At 49.5% G+C, this 19091-nt stretch overlaps 1 protein-coding gene across 7 annotated transcripts; it reads right to left on the reverse strand.

Annotated features, from left to right (window-relative positions):
* Positions 1 to 197: 197 nt before the first annotated feature.
* Positions 198 to 18575, reverse strand: LOC117053031 (rac GTPase-activating protein 1-like). 7 transcript variants are annotated; one of them, XM_033160506.1, is made up of 17 exons: positions 18442 to 18575; positions 17249 to 17334; positions 12855 to 13057; positions 11425 to 11561; positions 10178 to 10250; positions 8106 to 8147; positions 7701 to 7781; positions 7234 to 7351; positions 5785 to 5960; positions 4911 to 5066; positions 4552 to 4647; positions 3328 to 3529; positions 3119 to 3224; positions 2221 to 2353; positions 1255 to 1366; positions 997 to 1111; positions 198 to 336 (listed from the first exon to the last, which is right to left on the reverse strand). In XM_033160506.1, exons 1-17 carry the CDS (start codon positions 18540 to 18542, stop codon positions 282 to 284), a joined length of 1992 nt encoding a protein of 663 aa, XP_033016397.1. In that variant the 5' UTR covers positions 18543 to 18575; the 3' UTR covers positions 198 to 281. The 7 variants fall into 7 exon arrangements, with proteins under 7 accessions (XP_033016397.1, XP_033016437.1, XP_033016444.1 ...); XM_033160546.1 differs by having other exon boundaries at positions 18416 to 18499; XM_033160553.1 differs by having other exon boundaries at positions 17249 to 17331; positions 18416 to 18494.
* Positions 18576 to 19091: the final 516 nt, after the last annotated feature.

A 19091-nucleotide genomic window follows, 5' to 3' on the forward strand; every position in this document is an offset into this window, starting at 1 on the left:
TTTTCACTCCCCAGAGTCCATCATAACAGAAGAAACAGATGGCCCAAGAACATGCCTGGAGTTTTCAGCAGACTCAGAAGTCCACAAAGCAAGACCCAACAGTATGAAAGGAGAGGGGCAAGATCTCCTCTGTTCCTGATCATGGAGGGAAGAGAAAGAATTGTCAGCCACCATTAAGAGATAAGGCACATAGCGTGAGGACACAGGCCTGGAATCTGGAGGTGGCAAGGAAGAGGGTTGCTGGGAGGAAGCCAAGGCAACGCTGGTGCATCAGAGTTGCTTCATGATATTGGAAGTGGGAAGAATTTGCCCGTCTTCTTGGTGCGGGAGGCATTCCTGGCAGAAGACAAAACAGAAGGAGAGGGAGACCCCAGAGTGGACATCTATGGCAGCCCCCTTGGCAGCAGCCCCTCTGGGCAGGTGAAAGGAAGGTCAGAGAACCTCCACAACATGTAGGAGCCTCCACACCTCAGGGGCATGGGCACATGGACAGCTGTGGCAACAAGAGTTTGATAACTCTTCCCAAACAAATCCAGTTCTCATCCAAGGATGGTAGCAGCACTCAATAGCAGCAGGGTTGGGGAATCTTCAGCCGGAAGAAAGCCTTCCCTCATGGGCAACCTTCCTGGTGTGGCAAACTAGTGGTGAGCAGGGCCGGAAGCAAAAGTGGTCAGAGCAGTCGGTATGACTTATCTTTGACTATCTTTGGACTATGTTCCAGCTATACGAAAACCAGAGGTTCTCTCTCTCTCTCTCACACACACACACGACACTCACTACTTCTCCATCCAGGCAAGCAAGAGCATCATCATAGTTTAAAATCACATTCAAATTAGGCAAAAGCAGGGAGTGGAGCAGGATCTGTGAGGGGTGTGGCCTGTGGGAAGTCCTGGGAGACCCGACAAGGCGGCCTTCATGGCTGCATTCAGCTCACAGGTCCCCCCTCCCCTGCAGCCCCACAAAATGCACCCCAGGCAGCTGTGCCAGTTCACTTACAAGGGTGGGAAGGTGGTCCCAATGCAGTCCCGTAGCTTATTAGGGAGACAGCCACCTCCTGGGCTCATCTGGATGGTGCTGACTTCAGGGGGAGTCAGAGGAAGGAGGAGCTGGTCTGTGGGTGGAAGGTTGGAGGGAAGTATTAAGTCCAGCTCCACACCACCACCACCACCAACCTGTCCTTTGGAGGATACCAAAACTGAGTAAAGATGGGGCTCTTATATTTCTTCCTCCCCAAGCACCCACACTTCAATTCACCTTGCTCATTCACAACGCTGGGCTTTTGCACTGAAGGCACCAGGTTTTCCTGTTCTTCTCCCACAAAATGTCTCCAGAACGAAAGAGGCAGTGCTAAGAGATGGGCAACCACCTGCGGGGGAATGGAATCACATTAGCTTTTGTCTACCGCCTAATTGTGGAAATTCTTCCCTATCCGCCCCACCCGGCCTTCATTAGCTGGTTCTTACTTATGTTCTACAGAGGTGTCTATCTGCTCATTGTTTTCACATGGATTCAGTTCTCATCATAAATTTATTGACGATGTGGTAGAGATGAGAGCTCGCAAAAACGCAAGCTTGGAGGAACAGTGAAAGCTGACACTCACAAGCCAATATTTGAAAGAAAGCATTCAGAATAATTCTCCAAACTCTACTGCTTCAGGTGCAAGAGCATTGATTAAGCAGCAGTCAGTTACGCCCCATTTGTTACCTTGACTTTTGAACTTCTCACTGCAGCTTTCATGCTCTTATGAAATTTTATGGAATAAGGAAGCCATGGCACATAGCAATGGGCTCACTTGCCGAATTTTGCACTGGGCTAAAATTAGCATTTCTGGGAATCTCAACTTCCCCCCCCCACACCTTTTTAATATCAAAAAACAAGTTTCTAGCCCGTAAGACACAAATATAATATTAAAAATCTGTTTAAAATGCTTGGCAAAGTCTCAGAAGTAAGCAGGATTTCCCACAGTCAGAACTTTGTTCCTGCCTTTCTCACAATTAGCAGAAGCATTCCTCCAAGCTCAGGGTACCTTCCCACATTCCACTGAGTCCACAAGAGCTACCTTGGTGCAACAAAAATAATTAATCCTCAGTTCCAAACTACATCAGGATTTTGCTTGAAGTACAGACTGAGCATTGTGCGGTCTTTCCTGCAGTCCCTTAGAGGGTCAGAAAAAAAATTAAAGACTGCACACAAGTAACAAATACGGGTTGCATCTGTTACCAGGCATTGGCGTGGTGTGTCTTCCATGATGATGCGTGGGGAAGGGCTAGGATTACTGTGCCCAACTAGAGTCGGTCCAAAGATGCGTGCTAGGTTGTGCCGGTCCATTCGACACTCAGGGCTCTGCATGACCCTAAGGATAGAGAGATGGATCCATGGATCAAAGGCCAAAGCAGAATCCTTCTAACCCGAAGCCCAGCTATATCCATAACATTCTGGGTGTCCATAACATGGATGGTAGGCATCACAGCAGGGTCAGAAACCATGGTTCATGCAGGCCACACAATGGGTAAAGCAACCAAGCCCACAACACAAGACAAATTGCAGGGGACAGGATTAGACAAAACCCCTCATTAGCAGAAAATGTATTCCTGACACCCCTTGATGCAACGGATATCCATTATGTTTGTTTCTTTTAAGTGAGAAGTGCATTATCTGCTGTAGCAAATAAGTGTCCCAAAATAGGGTTTCTGAACAGTTACTGTGGATCCAATCAATGAACAGAAAAGAGTGGTGTGCAAACCTATTGTGCAAGACAGGAAAAAATCCACAGCAAGTGGCGCAGTCAGCACTTTCAACAAGGATTGATGATGGAACAATTGTCAGATACTTATCTGCTTGCCCTTGTACTGAGTAAGAAAATTAAGAAAAGGAAGACCTTTATGGAATGAAACGTAAAGGCCTCTGCCTTTACAAATGGGGAAACAAATTCACAACACTGCTAGGATCCTAACACGCAGAAACAGTATTATGTTGTTTCAAAGGAAAATACGTGGCCTAAACATGCAGTGTCACCTTTTGCCAAGGCAGAAACCTCCACCAAGTTGAGGGAAAGTTTTGCACATTTTAGAGTCCCAGGTATCCCCTTCAAGTCTAAAATCTGCCCTCATCAGCTTACCTATGGAGATGCAGCATCAGAAAAGCCAGTGTGTCCCTATTGGCCAGAGGCAACTTCATCACAACATGGCAGAGTGCAGTCTGGCGAGCAGCTTCATCTGGAATTTCTGGGTGGGAAGAAAATAGTGCTATGAGGTTGGGGTGGGGGACGGGTTCATTGCTGCCACTCCAGAAAAGGCACTTTCCACCTACAGCCTTGTCCAAACTCACCTGAAGCATGCAGGAAGGCAGGGTGCAGAGCAAAGGTCACTAGAGGTTCCTTCAGGCTCCTCAGAAAGTCCTTGAGAACCCCACAGATCACATTGACATCAGTCACCTGGTCCAGTGAGGGAAGCGCTCCTCGGGCACAAAGCAGCTTGCGCTTCCATTCTCGAACGAGGTGCTCTGAACCTGGCACTCTGTATAGCCCAGTCTGCAGATGGCGAGGAGCAAAAGACAAGAGGAACAGATGCACACACAAAAGCTTGTAACAGCCACTAAGGTACGGTCCCACTTCAGGACTGGAATCGCTACCACTAGTTAGAAGCATCTGCCGGCACCATTTTGTGGCCTTGCCTCTTTCTGCTTTTTAAAGACGTCACAGCCATTTTGTGTAATGCCACACCCTCATGGATACTTTAGGACTTGAAATGTGAAAGACAGGGCCTTGGATTGGGCCTGTAAGTATATAATTAACTCCTGTGGCTGGATAAAAACAGGCAGTCGGTATGCAAGCCCATCTCCCACCACCAGTAAGGAGGGTAGCAGAGGCAGAGTGTTCCAGGCCTCGGGAGAGGGTCAGAGCAGGCAACACCAACACGGGATGTCAAATGAGAAAGCTCAGAGCATGCAGAATGCAAAGAACGAGGGGACAGATAAGGAGAACAACAGCAGCAGCAGAGATCAGAAGAAAGAATATGAAGAGCCTAGAGTGGCTGTGAGGAATTTGCGGGAAGAAACGTAGCCAGTGAACAGAAATATACATATTAAAAATGCATTAGAGAACCAAACAACCAGCCAAGATAAAAAAAAAAGGAAAAGGAAGATCAGAAGTCAGGAGAAGCAAGTGAACTAAATGCAACACCTCTATCCCAACAGCTAGCATAGGGGAAATAGGGCAAAAAGAAAAATATCACGGAAGTTGTGCAGTGACAGAATTAGATGTGGAAATCCAGGTTTATGACAGGTAAGAGTAAACCATTATAAGCTTTGAAGCTGCTGCTATTTAAGAAGAACACCACAGCACTTCAGTAAACCACAAGCAGGACAAGAAGAGTAATGTGGAATGGAAATCTGGTTTGACTGGTATATGAGAGGAGAGGAGAGGAGAGGAGAGGAGAGGAGAGGAGAGGAGAGGAGAGGAGAGAGGAGAGGAGAGGACCCAGAACATAATAAAACAGCAGTTCAACCAGCCTTTCAGAGCCCCACTGTTGGGCCCCCCACAAACGCACTTACCTCCTTCAGGCCACGCCTTTCCACTTGATTCACACACTGGATGACTAGTGGGGGCACCAGAGGTGGGGTGGAGGGTGCAAAATCTGCCAGAATGCCCTGCGAGAAGACACAGGGAACCTTAAAAGAGGCAACTGGTAGTCGGGGGCATACTGTCTGACAGTGGAGGAAGAACACAGGCATCGTGGCTAGTAGCCTTTGTTCACGGCTAGTAGCTATCAATGTGGATTGGGTAGAAACAGCTCAGCCACACCTGCCGCACACAAGTCACCCCAGCCACCCAAATTGCTCTTGCCCCCGGCAAAGCCGCCAGCGGTGAAATAAAAGCCCCACGAGCTCCCATCCCAGGGAACCGTCCTCACCTCTCTCGCTCTGGGAGAGGCAGTTGGCCTGCACACTGACGGGCAGCGTTCTTTGCACTCGGGATGCACTACAAGCTGGCAGGGCCGACATTTCAGGGCCATCTTCCCAAAGCGCAGGCGGGATTTGCAAACCGCACACGACTCTAGGCTGATCATCTTGTAGCCAGGGAAGAGGGAAGAGCATTAGATGAGCACAGCAGAGATCAAGAGGAAAAAGACAACAGGCTTCCCATAGCTTGCCCCTTTGCACAATATCCCTCTAGCTTGAATTTGTCCCATGGAGCTCTTGGATTTATTTATTGAGTTTATACACTGCCTTTCTGCCAAAGTGGTTGGCAGTTTTAAAACATCAAATAAATGATATAAAAAGTATAGTTGGCCCAGAGGGTAGGGTGGGGTGGGGAGGGGAGGGGAGAGTCCAACTGGCACAGGCTCTGGTGTTGCCCCTGCCTGCCCCCCACCCCACCCTCTTCTTCATCTCCAGATGGTAGGTGGTAGGCCCCTCCAGAATGGAGCTTTTTTTGTAGGTATATTCCACAACATGTTACTGGCATGATCCTTAGTGGTGGATTTGTACTGGAACACCCACATATCGTTCCACTTTATCAGCTATCCTGCAATGCTTTCAAAATGTTACTGCATGATTGCCTTCAGGACGTGCATTCTTGGGTAAGACAGAAGCAGAACTTTTGTGGTATGCAGTGTTACAGGATTTCAACAGGAAGTTATGGGACTTGCTCGCATTGGAAACAAATGCAGACAGTTGGCTTAGGAGAACCCAGCCAACCTAGCATTAAGAACACTTGAAAGCATCCCAGCAGATAAGCATTCCAGCTGAGGGCATTACTGAGAGGCAGCCCTGTTCTTTTCTCACCGTCTTGGAAGTAAAGTGGTGCTCTTGAAGGGGTGGTGTTCCCTGTGTGGGAGAAGGAGAAAAGGGGTCCTGAACACCCCTCAACTCAGTCCTAATCTTCATGCCAATGGCGTCACTCTCAGCCTGGCTATTACTTCTGCCTGACCCCTCACTGCTGCCCCAGACAGAAGTGGCGTCTGTGGAGAGAAGACCACACATCAGAGACACATTTAAAGACATGGACACTTTCGTCCAGCGTTCAAGTTGGCACCTCCCAGAAGGCATTGTTGGATCTTAGCACTGGTCTGCCTACTTCCATCTGCAGACTCCCATTTGGAGTATGATGCCCTGAGGGCGCAGAAGCCCACAATCAAGAGCTCAGTGTGACTGCTCTGTGTGGACGCAGTTGGCCTGGAACCTGGGCTAAGGTGGAGCAGACAACTTGCTCAATCCCCTCCAGTGGTCCTGGACTTGGGAGCATGGTGGCAGTCAACTGTCCAGAGGACAGACAGGTGGGAGAATGGACTCAAAAGTTTGCAAACCAGATCCCATCTTTAAAGGAGGGGGAGACAAGCCAAATATATCCCTGCTCCTCATAAAGCCATTCTTGCTAATCTAACTCCTATGAATACATACCTCCACATCTGAGATCACTATTAAACCATTCGGACACACTCAGGATTTGCCTGCCAGTCTCTTGCACATAACGTTGCTCATGGTTTTGTGGTTCCATCCCTCCTCCTCCTCTAAACCAGCACCACCTCCTAACATGTTTGGACTGCACACCCTTTCTTTCAAAGGCATAAGACCGAGCTGCAAAAGCAGCAGCGAGGCTGGTATGACTTGTGTTTTTCCCATGAGAAAGACAGCTGTTTTGTCTGCTTTCACAACCATGTGATGTTACTGTATATCTTTACTTTCACTTTCAGTTCTGGCTCGAGAGATGCTAGATGCATTATGCACAGCTCTGACTTACTGAGCTGGCAAGCAGAGACAAACTCTGCATCTTATCTACAATAAAATAGTTTTGCCTTAATAGCTTGTGTGTGTTGTTCTTCACGCTGGGGAACAATCGCATATCAATGTGCCACTGGACTCGAGTAGCCAGGAGTGCACCCAGGCTTCGTCCCTGCCTGGGGGGGGGGTGTCAGTCTCACAACCTGCCCCAGCGGGACGTTTGCTAACACTTGAGCATGTACTGAGTAGATTCCCCATCCCCACATACAACTAAGGAAAATGGGATGGAGATGAGGAGCCCAGGCAGACCAGGATCTTTCACCCCTTCACTGTCCCCAACTCCCTTTACAGCTTTCTGGGAGCAGCCCATTTTCCATTTTGGAAACTGAAAAGCTTATTGCAGCACATTCTCTAATTCTACAGCTAAACCCACTGCCAACACTCATTACCTAACCATGTCTGCCCACTTTCAAAACAGGCCAGGCCACACCCAAAAAAGGAGGGAAGAGGCACCTGAGCGTGTGGAGAGGCAACGGCTCTGCCGGGATCGATGACGGGGCACCACAGCAATGGGGGGCAAAACGTGGGCAGTGGCTCCCGATCTCAGAATCGCCACAGACATCTCATTGCCCTGGCAAGATTGGAGGAGAGGGGCAGAGAATGATGAATGGCAGTCTTGATCAAACCCCTTTAAATGAAGGATGCAGGATTATTCACACACACACACACACGTTCAAAGGAATCTTAACCCTAAGAGCTTGCAGAACATAACAGAAACCCCCTCAGTTTTACTTGAAGCTTCATTGCCCTGTTTGATCATGCCACGTGTAACACATACCCTGCTGTGCAATCTAAAACTTTGCAATATCTTTTTATCAGAGCCATTTATTATCAGAGCTAATTTTGCAATGGTGTCAAAGGTTGCAGGCTGGGTCTTTCCTTGCACGGAGATACGCACAAGGGCATCGCCAGGTACTTACGCTAGGAGGCAGAGGTGCCACAGATGTTCGTGCAGATTTGGTTGTTGCCACTGGCTGAATCGGGGGCACGAGGGAGGAGCACTGGAGGAGGGAAACAGGTGTGAGAGCAACAGGAAGACACGTAATTTCAGGTGGGGGAAGCTCAGCACAAATTGCTTGCCGTTTTCCACCCTACAGACTACCAACAAGACAGAGCAAGGTAAGACAAAGACGTTTTCAAATATTTGAATGTGTAATTAGAATTGCATATGGGTAAGGAAAATTTATCTCCTCCTGTCCAGTTGTGGTCTCCGATGATACAGATGTTTGAGGCAGGCACACAGAACTAATACAGGACGGGTGCTTCAGTTCTGGAATATGCAGCAACTGAAGGACAGGATGCTTCCCAACACCACCTTCACTTACCCCTTTGTCTCTGCCTTTGAGGTATTTTATTACTTCCAAATCCTAGAAGAAAACAGAAAAGGAAGGAAAGCCTGAGAGAGGATGTAGACACATTTGTAGCTCACAGGCTACTTAAAATGAAGGCCCACTCTGAGCTTGAGCACATCTTGCCACTTCTTCCCATCTCAAGTTTTGAACTGTGTGTATACATACATACATAATTTTAAAAGCTTCTGCAGATAGCCACCTGTATCAGATTGTATCTACATCCCAGAAGCCTCTTCAGCATTCAGTATGCACACGTGTTTCAATGGCTGTAAAAATCTGTCTACTTGCATTCATCAACAACACACATGTATCTTACTAATGTTCTATATTCTTGTTTTCTGCAAGAAGCTAACCTAAACCCTGGCATTCTGGCTACAGTCAAGTAGAATGCTGATGTGCTGTTAGTTTGTTGCTGGTTTTATTTTTTTATTTTTTTAAAGTTGTAATTGTTTTTACTTTATTCTTTATGTAAAGTATTTTGAGTGTTGTTGTTTATTACCATCAAGTAGTATACCAATTTTATTAAATAAATAAAATAAGTACAGAGTTGCCTGCAATCTGCATTAGGAGATGTGCCTGCCTCCATCATAATTAACTTTCCAGAGGAATTTGTGAACATTCCTGTTTATCCAGGCATTTGGGGGACAAGGAATAGTTCCTGGCAACCCCACGACCACTGGATGGAAGAATGTTTTGAACTGTAATTGCTTTTAGAATGTTTTGAACTGAAACTGTGTTCATATGCTTTTAGCTGTTTTTATAATGTTTTAACTGTTTCAGAATGTTTTGCTTAATTTTAAAGTTGTGTATCTGTTTGCTGACCTGGGGAGGAAGAGCGAGGTATTAATGCAATAATAAATACGCAAATAAACAACGCAACTGAATTACATCTGTTATGGTATCTGGTCTCCAAACAATCTGTGCTCTCATTAGAACAAGGTGCCCATTTCTCACCCCAAAACAGCAAATACTGTATAGTAAATGTTTGAACCTATGAAGGGTGTTGGCAACTTGCTTTACACAAATACGCACCAGTTAGGTCAAAGGCTGGTTTAGTCCTGCTCCTCTCCACATACCGGTAGTTTAGTCTTTTTTTAAAACGGCAAAGCTATTTTGCTTTCCCTTGTTGTTGCTAGAATACTTGCAAGACTACTCTGGAAATCTGGGGAGAAGGGGGAGGGTATGATGGTGCTGCAATACCTGCACATGCTCTTGGCAATAGGTGCTCTCCACAGCTGGCTTTCCCTAGTTCAAACCAAATTCTACTAAAATGTTGCATAACTGGTGATCTTCCCGTAGAACAATTTTTAAAATAGTTGTACAGTACTGTTTGGGGCATACAAGCGCCACAAGGGTGCTTTCAAACTGTTGCTCTTAATATGTTACATGCATCTTCTCCCTTCGGTGACCAAGCATAATTCCCACTGAAAGATTACTGTATTTTTCCGTGTATAACACGCCCCCGTGTATTTTGGGGGACTCAAAATTAAGAAAATAAATGGGGGGAGATTGCCAAGAGTTGTTGAGCTTTTTTTAGGGGAGGATTAACAAAAATCACATACCCGCTGAACATACACTGACAATCTCATGCATTGCCAGGGCCACCCAATTGCCGCAGCGGCAGCCAATCACCAATAACCCTTGCCACAACCACCAATCAGCCACCCTATAATCGCTGAGAAATTCCAACTTGTGGCAGCATCCAATCGCACGTCCCCCCTCAGCATTCCCTGCGTATAAGACGAGCCAAGATTTTTAACATGATTTTTCAATACACGGAAAAATACGGTACTTTGTTTCAAACCCACCCCCTTCCACGCATATTGCCTCTATTCATATCGATGTGTATCTCTGAAAAGGTACACCAACATGCAGTGCCTGTTGCAGGTAGTACATGTGGCACCATCTATTTCAAGTGTGAAGTCTTGGCTTCTGCTCCTGTAGAGCGCAGAGATCTCAGACAACAGCAACCACAAGAGTCTGACTGTGCCCTGGAGCTTTCAGTTCTGACCTGGCAAGCCTGGGAGGAAGGGGTGCTTACTTACCACTTCGTCATCCGAGTGATCAAAGCTGATGTCAGATATGATTGAGGTGCCAAGTCCTTCCACTGCAGAGGGCCTACAGAGAAGAGTAACACAGGGGCTGTATCACAAATAATAGCCTCATATCACGCATGTCCCTCCCACACTTGCTACATAGCTCAGTTCTTCCAATCCAATATCTTCTCCAAATACCCGCCATTATTTTAATTTTTTAATGTGGGGATACCATTGTGGGAAAGCTACATTTTGTTTTCATTCAGTCCCTTTCTTTGCAAGGACCCCATGATGAAGGTGAGACAGTGGTGGCGAAAGAAACGTTACTGTTATTTAATCGAGTTTATGGTTTATTGCTATTTATTCAAGTTTATTGTTCTAGCCAAAAGCCATGACAAGTTGTTATCACACTTGATGTGTTGTTCTGGCATTGTGGGTTCACATATGAACTAGTCGCCTATCATTATTGTTATTTTCGGTATGCATGTCAAGTGGCCCCTTCAAACCTGTACAATTGGCACTTGGTTTTTTTATACTACATCTCAATCATAGGAGCCAACTCCTAGGGGCCAAAGGGTCTTCGCACCCCCAATAAAATAGGTGATGGGCATTGCCATGCAAATAGTGTGTATGCACTGTGTCATGCGATGAATCATGCAGGGTGGGGCCTACCTGGGGCCCCCAATATTTTATTCAACTTGGCACCCCTGTTCTCAATGTGCATATTCACACCAGTATATCAGTATTGAATTTGAAAGCCTTTTGTCCCAAAGTGTGTGTGTGTATGTGTGTGTGTGTGTGTGTGTGTGTGTGTGAGAGAGAGAGAGAGAGAGAGAGAGAGAGAGAGAGAGAGAGAGACAGAGACAGAGAGAGAGAGAGGGAGAGGGAGGGAGGGAGAGAGCAATGAATGTGAGAAGATGGAATGATTGTACCTGCACATCTGAATCACCAGAAACTTTCTGCAACTAGTAATAATTTGACTGTATCCATTATTGGAACCAGTAAAACTAGACAGCAGGAATTAGGCAATTAAGCTGAGAGGTAAAACTGATCTACTGTGTATTTGGGCTGCATAATGTATACACAAATGTTTGATTGAATTTCATTTATTGTCTGATTTGTGGCATGTGTGAAACCAGAGGTTTACATATGTCTATTTTTAAAAACAAAAACATCCAGACAGGACTCAGGGATTGATTCGCTTGCTTGAGAGAAGCTGCAATATCAGCTGTCTTAAGTACTCCCTTGCCACTCACCGCTTGCCTGGCAGCAGGGTGCTGCGGCTGAAACATGGCCTGTCCAAAGCCGCCAGGGCTGAGCGCTGGTCCTCACTGAAAGGACTGATCTGTGAATCAGACATCAGGTAGTCATAGATAAGCTGCAGCTTGCGCTCCTGAAAGGGATGAAAAGGGGGAAGGGTGAGTGAAACAATGGAAACCCTGTTGGAATGAAGAATGTAGCAGTCTGCAAGTGCAGCCTCCTTGCAGCTGTAACCATGTTCAGACTGGTACATCCCTCCTTAGGGTTGGGGGCACCTAGTTCTCCCAAGCCAACCTAATGCAAGTGAACTGTTTCTGCCTGGGATGCATTTCCAGGACTGCAATTGACTATGCACTAAATACATCCAAGTTCTGTGCTCCCAAAGTCCAAAATTCTGCAGTCTTAATTTCAAAAGAACAGTGAATTTCCACTTGCTTGCTGCATAGTTCAGTGTCTTAAGCTACTGAGTCACATCAGCTCCTGGCAGCTTTTATGAGACCTGAAACAGCGCAGCTGTAGTTGTTATGGTGCAGCAGTCTCTTGTCCATCTATCGTGCCACACACTAGCTTCTATTCGGGTCTTGCTTAAAACTTCCTTCTTGCTCCAGCCATATCTCTTTAGTTCCCAAGTTCTGTGGCAGCAGCTCCCCACTCCAGGTTTAGATATTCTTCTTCCCAGCATGCATCACTCTGACACAACACAAACCATTCACCTACTAGGCTTTATCGCCCTAAGAACATAATAAGATGGGCATCATTATTTGGTTGGAATCTTATTTGCTCTTGTTTTCTGCTGTTGCTTTTCTGCATATGAATTTTCCTTTTCATTGTTACTCACCCTGGAAGTGCTTCTTGGCAATGAAGAGTGGGATACAGGTGCTTAAAGTTAAATAGCATTGTTGATCGGACCAAAGGTCCTGTATCCTGTTTCTCAGAGGGTGCCTCTGGAAAGCCTAGGCCTCTGGATGGGATAGCCCTCTCTTGCTATTGTTCCCCCACCAATTGGTATTCAGAAGCCTGCTACCTCAGATCCTGGAAGCAGTACAGAGCAATCACGGCAGGCAGCAATTGATAGCCTTATACATCATGAATTTATCTTTAAAAGCCATATAAACTGGTGGCTGTCGCTACACCTTAATTAGGAGCTTGTGAAGAACTGCGTAGGGAAGTCCGATAGCTCAGCGGTAAAGCATCTGCTTTGTATGCAGGTAGGTTTAATCCTTGGCATCTCCAGGTAGGAATGTCATTGCCTGGAAAGTTGGTGCTTCCAGTCAATGTAGACAAATACCAAGCTAGATGGACAAAAACCCTGAACTCAGCACAAGGCCTGTTCTGAATCAGCTTTATTTAACGGCCTCATATTCTAACATTAGAGGGGGAGTTTCCCCCCCGCATCTACTTTTCTCCACCGTGCCCATCCAAGAACCTGCTTTTCCAGCTCAGCTTCTGCCCGATGCCTTTTCTTCATCTCCACTTCCACTTGGTTGCGGGCGTGTTTCAACTTCACTTCCAGGACTGAACGTTCGGACTCCGACTGGCGCAGCTTCTCCCTTGCTCCCTGCAAGTCGCGATCCAGGCGGCAGCATCGCTGGCGCATCCCCTCGAGACATTTGGCAATCTGGAGGCAGTCTAGAGAGGGCAGGAACAAGCATTGTGACATCCACAAGTGTTCTCCATGAGGCAACAGCAATGAAAAAGAGAACTAACTGTGTGGAGTGGACTCTTTCTAAGTTAACGTGTCATTCTAGAAGAGCTCAAGGACAGCTGAAGGCAGTGGCTACAAAGTATGGGGGTGCCATTTTATGTAACACAATTTATATGCTGCTTGATTGTGAAAAATCTCTTAGTGGTTTACAAAACAACAACCATGTTGTCATCAAAGAAAAACCCCTGCCAATGCTGATGCTTAGAGGTGATGCAGTTATATTCCTGAAATCTCAGCTCCTTCACAACTGCCAACACTGGTTTTTCTCATACAACTCACCCTAGTACCTTTGACTTCCTGCTCCATTTCGTGGCATGTTACAATGACCACAAAAGGGTCTTGTTCACCTGATGCCAACCCCTAATGCTGACCTTAATTTCAAGCACTACAGTAGCTTTCTACATGGACACTGGATAGCAAAGGACCCTGGTAGGGCAGCAGAGGGGAGAGTTTTTCAGCAAAAGGGCCATCTTCCCTCATAGGTACCCTTCTGAGGGCCGCATGTTAGTGGTGGGCAACGTCAGGGGCATAAGAGGATGGAGGAACGGGTGTGGTCACCAGCCTTTGTACGGGAGAAGTCAGAGGCAAATAAGAGACATGGTCGTAGTTCAAGGGCATATGCCAGGCAGGCAAAAGCACTTGAGTGTGGTGATAGTTAGTTCAGCCCAGGAATAGTCCTGAGGGCAAGACAGAGGGACCTGGAGGGCCGCATTTTGCCTCTGGGCCTGAGATTGTCCACCCCCTCTAGCAGGATATGAAGAAAGACAACTCTGGAACCTGTTTCCATGCACAGCTTAGTGCCAGGATGGACACACAAACTATTTTTGTACAGTGGTGCCTCGCAAGACGAAATTAATTCGTTCAGCAAGACTCTTCGTCTTGCGGAAATTTCGTCTTGCGAGGCACCTTTTCCCATAGGAACGCATTAAAATTTAATTAATGCGTTCCTATGGGGAAAAAAGTCCGGGGGCCCCTCCCGACCGGCACCGGAGCCAAGCCAAGCCGCGTTTTAAGACTGCAGTGAGCGAACAGCAGCGCTGCTGTTCGCTCGCTTCAGTCTTAAAACGCAGCTCCGCGGCTCCGGGAGGGAGGGAGGGGGCCGTGGGATGATGCCCGACATCGGGCATGATGCCACGGCCCCCTCCCGACCGGCACCGGAGCTCCGCGGTGCTGTGTTTTAAGACTGCAGCGATCGCTTCAGTCTTAAAACGCAGCTCCGCGGCTCCGGGAGGGAGGGAGGGGGCCGTGGCATCATGCCCGACATCGGGCATGATGCCACGGCCCCCTCCCGACCGGCACCGGAGCTCCGCGGTGCTGTGTTTTAAGACTGCAGCGATCGCTGCAGTCTTAAAACGCAGCTCCGCGGCTCCGGGAGGGAGGGAGAGGGCCGTGGGATGATGCCCGATGTCGGGCATGATGCCACGGCCCCCTCCCGACCGGCACCGGAGCTCCGCGGTGCTGTGTTTTAATACTGCAGCGATCGCTGCAGTCTTAAAACGCAGCTCCGCGGCTCCGGGAGGGAGGGAGGGGGCCGTGGCATCATGCCCGATGTCGGGCATGAGGCCACGGCCCCCTCTCGACCGGCACCGGAGCTCCGCGGTGCTGTGTTTTAATACTGCAGCGATCGCTGCAGTCTTAAAACGCAGCTCCGCGGCTCCGGGAGGGAGGGTGAGGGCCGTGGGATGATGCCCGACATTGGGCACGATCCCACGGCCCCCTCCCGACCGGCACCGGAGCTCCGCGCCGCCGAGTTTTAAGACTGCAACGATCGTTGCAGTCTTAAAACGCAGCTCCGCGGCTCCGGGAGGGAGGGAGAGGGCCGTGGGATGATGCCCGATGTCGGGCATGATGCCACGGCCCCCTCCCGACCGGCACCGGAGCTCCGCGGTGCTGTGTTTTAATACTGCAGCGATCGCTGCAGTCTTAAAACGCAGCTCCGCGGCTCCGGGAGGGAAGGAGGGGGCCGTGGCATCATGCCCGATGTCGGGCATGAGGCCACGGCCCCCTCTCGACCGGCACCGGAGCTCCGCGGTGCTGTGTTTTAAGACTGCAGCGATCGCTGCAGTCTTAAAACGCAGCTCCGCGGCTCCGGGAGGGAGGGTGAGGGCCGTGGGATGATGCCCGACATTGGGCACGATCCCACGGCCCCCTCCCAACCGGCACCGGAGCTCCGCGCCGCCGAGTTTTAAGACTGCAACGATCGTTGCAGTCTTAAAACGCAGCGGCGAGGCTCCGGGAAGGAGGGAGAGGGCCGTGGGATGATGCCCGACATTGGGCACGATCCCATGGCCCCCTCCCGACCGGCAGCGGAGCTCCGCGCCGCCGAGTTTTAAGACTGCAACGATCGTTGCAGTCTTAAAACGCAGCTCCGCGGCTCCGGGAGGGAAGGAGAGGGCCGTGGCATCATGCCCGACATCGGGCATGATGCCACGGCCCCCTCCCGACCGGCACCGGAGCTCCGCGGTGCTGTGTTTTAAGACTGCAGCGATCGCTGCAGTCTTAAAACGCAGCTCCGCGGCTCCGGGAGGGAGGGAGGGGGCCGTGGCATCATGCCCGACATCGGGCATGATGCCACGGCCCCCTCCCGACCGGCACCGGAGCTCCGCGGTGCTGTGTTTTAAGACTGCAGCGATCGCTGCAGTCTTAAAACGCAGCTCCGCGGCTCCGGGAGGGAGGGAGAGGGCCGTGGGATGATGCCCGATGTCGGGCATGATGCCACGGCCCCCTCCCGACCGGCACCGGAGCTCCGCGGTGCTGTGTTTTAATACTGCAGCGATCGCTGCAGTCTTAAAACGCAGCTCCGCGGCTCCGGGAGGGAGGGAGGGGGCCGTGGCATCATGCCCGATGTCGGGCATGAGGCCACGGCCCCCTCTCGACCGGCACCGGAGCTCCGCGGTGCTGTGTTTTAAGACTGCAGCGATCGCTGCAGTCTTAAAACGCAGCTCCGCGGCTCCGGGAGGGAGGGAGAGGGCCGTGGGATGATGCCCGACATTGGGCACGATCCCACGGCCCCCTCCCGACCGGCACCGGAGCTCCGCGCCGCCGAGTTTTAAGACTGCAACGATCGTTGCAGTCTTAAAACGCAGCGGCGGGGCTCCGGGAAGGAGGGAGAGGGCCGTGGGATGATGCCCGACATTGGGCACGATCCCACGGCCCCCTCCCGACCGGCACCGGAGCTCCGCGCCGCCGAGTTTTAAGACTGCAACGATCGTTGCAGTCTTAAAACGCAGCGGCGGGGCTCCGGGAGGGAGGGAGAGGGCCGTGGGATGATGCCCGACATTGGGCACGATCCCACGGCCCCCTCCCGACCGGCAGCGGAGCTTACCTTTTCGCTGTGGTCGGGAGGGATGTTGTCCGCGTCTGCCATTTTGGATCGACTGCGCATGCACAGTCGATCCAAAATGGCGGACGCGGACATCACCCCTCCCGACCAGAGCGAAAAGGTAAGCCAGCTTACAGTGGTACCTCGCCAGACGAATTCGTCTTGCGAAAAACAGGCATAGACGAATTCGTCTTGCGAGTCAACTAAAAACTCGCAAAACCCTTTCGTTTTGCGAGTTTTTCGTCTAGCGAGGCATTCGTCTTGCGGGGTACCACTGTAACACAAAACCGACAACACTGAGAAATGCTCACAAACACAAAACAAAGCCAGGCCACAAATCAAAGGAAGTGGGAACTGTTGTCATGGCAATGTGAGCCCAAGAATGAGCAGCAGGGGGTGCTTTTATTCAGTTCAGTAACAACATAATTACAAGCAATCTAAATATATCAGCTAGCTTAGTACTGTAATGCCATTAACATCCAAATAATGAACAGCTACATACTTGTCAGCCAAGCCCAGTCTCTCTGCATTGATTGGTCAGAACAACAAAAGGTTGTTCTGTTAACACTTACTTCTTAACTGGGCGAGAGTACAGTTTGCAAGTTTTCTGCATTTCAAATAAAATTTGTATTTTACAATAGAACATCTCAAAAATCACTGATGATTCATGGAAGGGGAGGGTCAGGCTGCAGCCCCCAAGGCATTGTGCGCATTGCTTAATGCACATCAAGCACCATTAGCAACATGTTCAGATTTGTCAAAGGCAGAGGAAGGAGAACCTTGGCAAACCCACCTAGTTCAATGCTGCTGTTGAACTCTATGAGGCTCAAGAGCTGGTCCATGTGGCGCATCAGCTGCGGGCACAGGCGATTCATCCTGCTAAAGATACAAGGGTCAAAAGGGAAGCAAAGGCACTCTGGGCTTCAAAAACCAGTTAAGAGAGTGAAGAAGAGGCAACGCCCAAGTATGTGTAGGCCCCAGCCCCGTACACATTTAGTGTATGCGAAACACTAACAAAGAAAAAGCTTCTCCTGAGCATATACAGAGAGTCTTTGCTATGCCACTTCCACCCAACCCCTGCACTTTTAGAGCAGCTTCCAAAAATGAAGCCTGATATGCTGGGAAGAGGAGGTCTAGCCAGAGGAACCACTTAACATTTTCTTTTTCTAAGAAAACATCCTCAGCAAATCTATATGTATTACAGAAATGGGGCGGGGGAGGCAGGAGAACGTCTTATATCCCACTTACACGTTACTAGGGTATAGAGTCTCCAGTCAGGCAAATATGGAAACACACTGACTGCTCGCTGAATAAATTAAAAGCATCAATGAATCAGCACCTGAGGTAACAAGCCATATTACTGCAGCCACCCACACAAAGCATCCTCCGCCATCTAAGAACCACTGGGTGAGCCGCGGCGTGTTTTAAGCAACCCGCCTACTTAGAAAGCGCCACCCATCCCCGGGATTAAAGCCGGGAGCAAATTTGACCTCTTTTTAAGGAGGGACGGGGATCTCGGCAACAAACCCCCTCCGCTTTCCGTCGAAAAAAAGCCTTTCTTTTCTGCTCAGCCTCCAGCGGCCCGTCAAAAGTTGTTGCGACTTCCCTCTCTGGCTGCGGGTGGCTAGGCCTCGTCCTTAGGAAAGATGTGGGTACACTGGCTCTTTAACAGGTGAGGGGGTTCCCCCGCCCGCCCTGACCTGAGCGGCAAAGCATCCCAAGCCCAACTCTCTAAAAGGCAGTCAGTGGTGGCGTAGGAGAGTTTCTCTAGTTGGAGATTTCTGTGCCACTTTAAGAAATGCGAGCGCGTCTCCAGGGACTGAAAGAGCACGTGCGGAACCCCATCTCCTCCGGTACCTCCCCCGGCTTGGAACACTTGGGCCACGAAGCTTCCACGGCCTTCCTGAAGTCGGGGGAGGCTCCATTCCGGAGCAGGTGGGCGCCACCTTTTCGCCTATACCTTTAAACCCAAGATGCTCGCGTTACCAACGGTGTTCCTCCTCGCAAGGGGCCGCCGTCCATCCATCTGCACTTTCGGCATCTGTTCCCTGCAGGCAATACCCGCCCGCCCCCAACCACGTGCACATTCCCCGGCCACTCAAGACACCACGCTGTGCTTCTGAGGAAGGGGCCTGCAGCCCGTGAAAGTTTGGCTCTTCGTCTTTAAGGTGGTGCTTTGCTCCTTGATTTCATTTTCCCATCTCCAGCGTACCTGGGCATTTTTTGTCAGGGGTGTGATTGGATGAGGGGTACTGGAATCATTACCCACAGCGGTTCTGCAGGGGAGCCTGCCACATTCTGGGATTTCTAGTTTGTTGGACTCCTGTGTCTTCCTTCGACTTTCAGAGGCACAGCACCTCCAGCACATCCTTCCCTGTCCTCCCTTTAGCATTCCTACCCAGCGATAACTGGGTCCCTCTGGTACTCTCTCCATTCCACTGGCTTCCATCATGCCCACTATAGCTGTGCTTGCCTTTAAACCCCAGCACTCCAGTTTGCCCATCTTTGCTCTTGAGTATTCTAGCAAGGCAAGTCGCTGCCTCTTAACCTAACCTCACATGGTTGTGGGGATTAAATAAGGATGGGGAGAAGTAGGTACACCGTATATTGAGCTCCTTGGAGAAAAAGGTAGGAGA

This window comes from Lacerta agilis, chromosome 1 (genome assembly GCF_009819535.1).
Source record: "Lacerta agilis isolate rLacAgi1 chromosome 1, rLacAgi1.pri, whole genome shotgun sequence".
NCBI lineage: Eukaryota > Metazoa > Chordata > Lepidosauria > Squamata > Lacertidae > Lacerta > Lacerta agilis.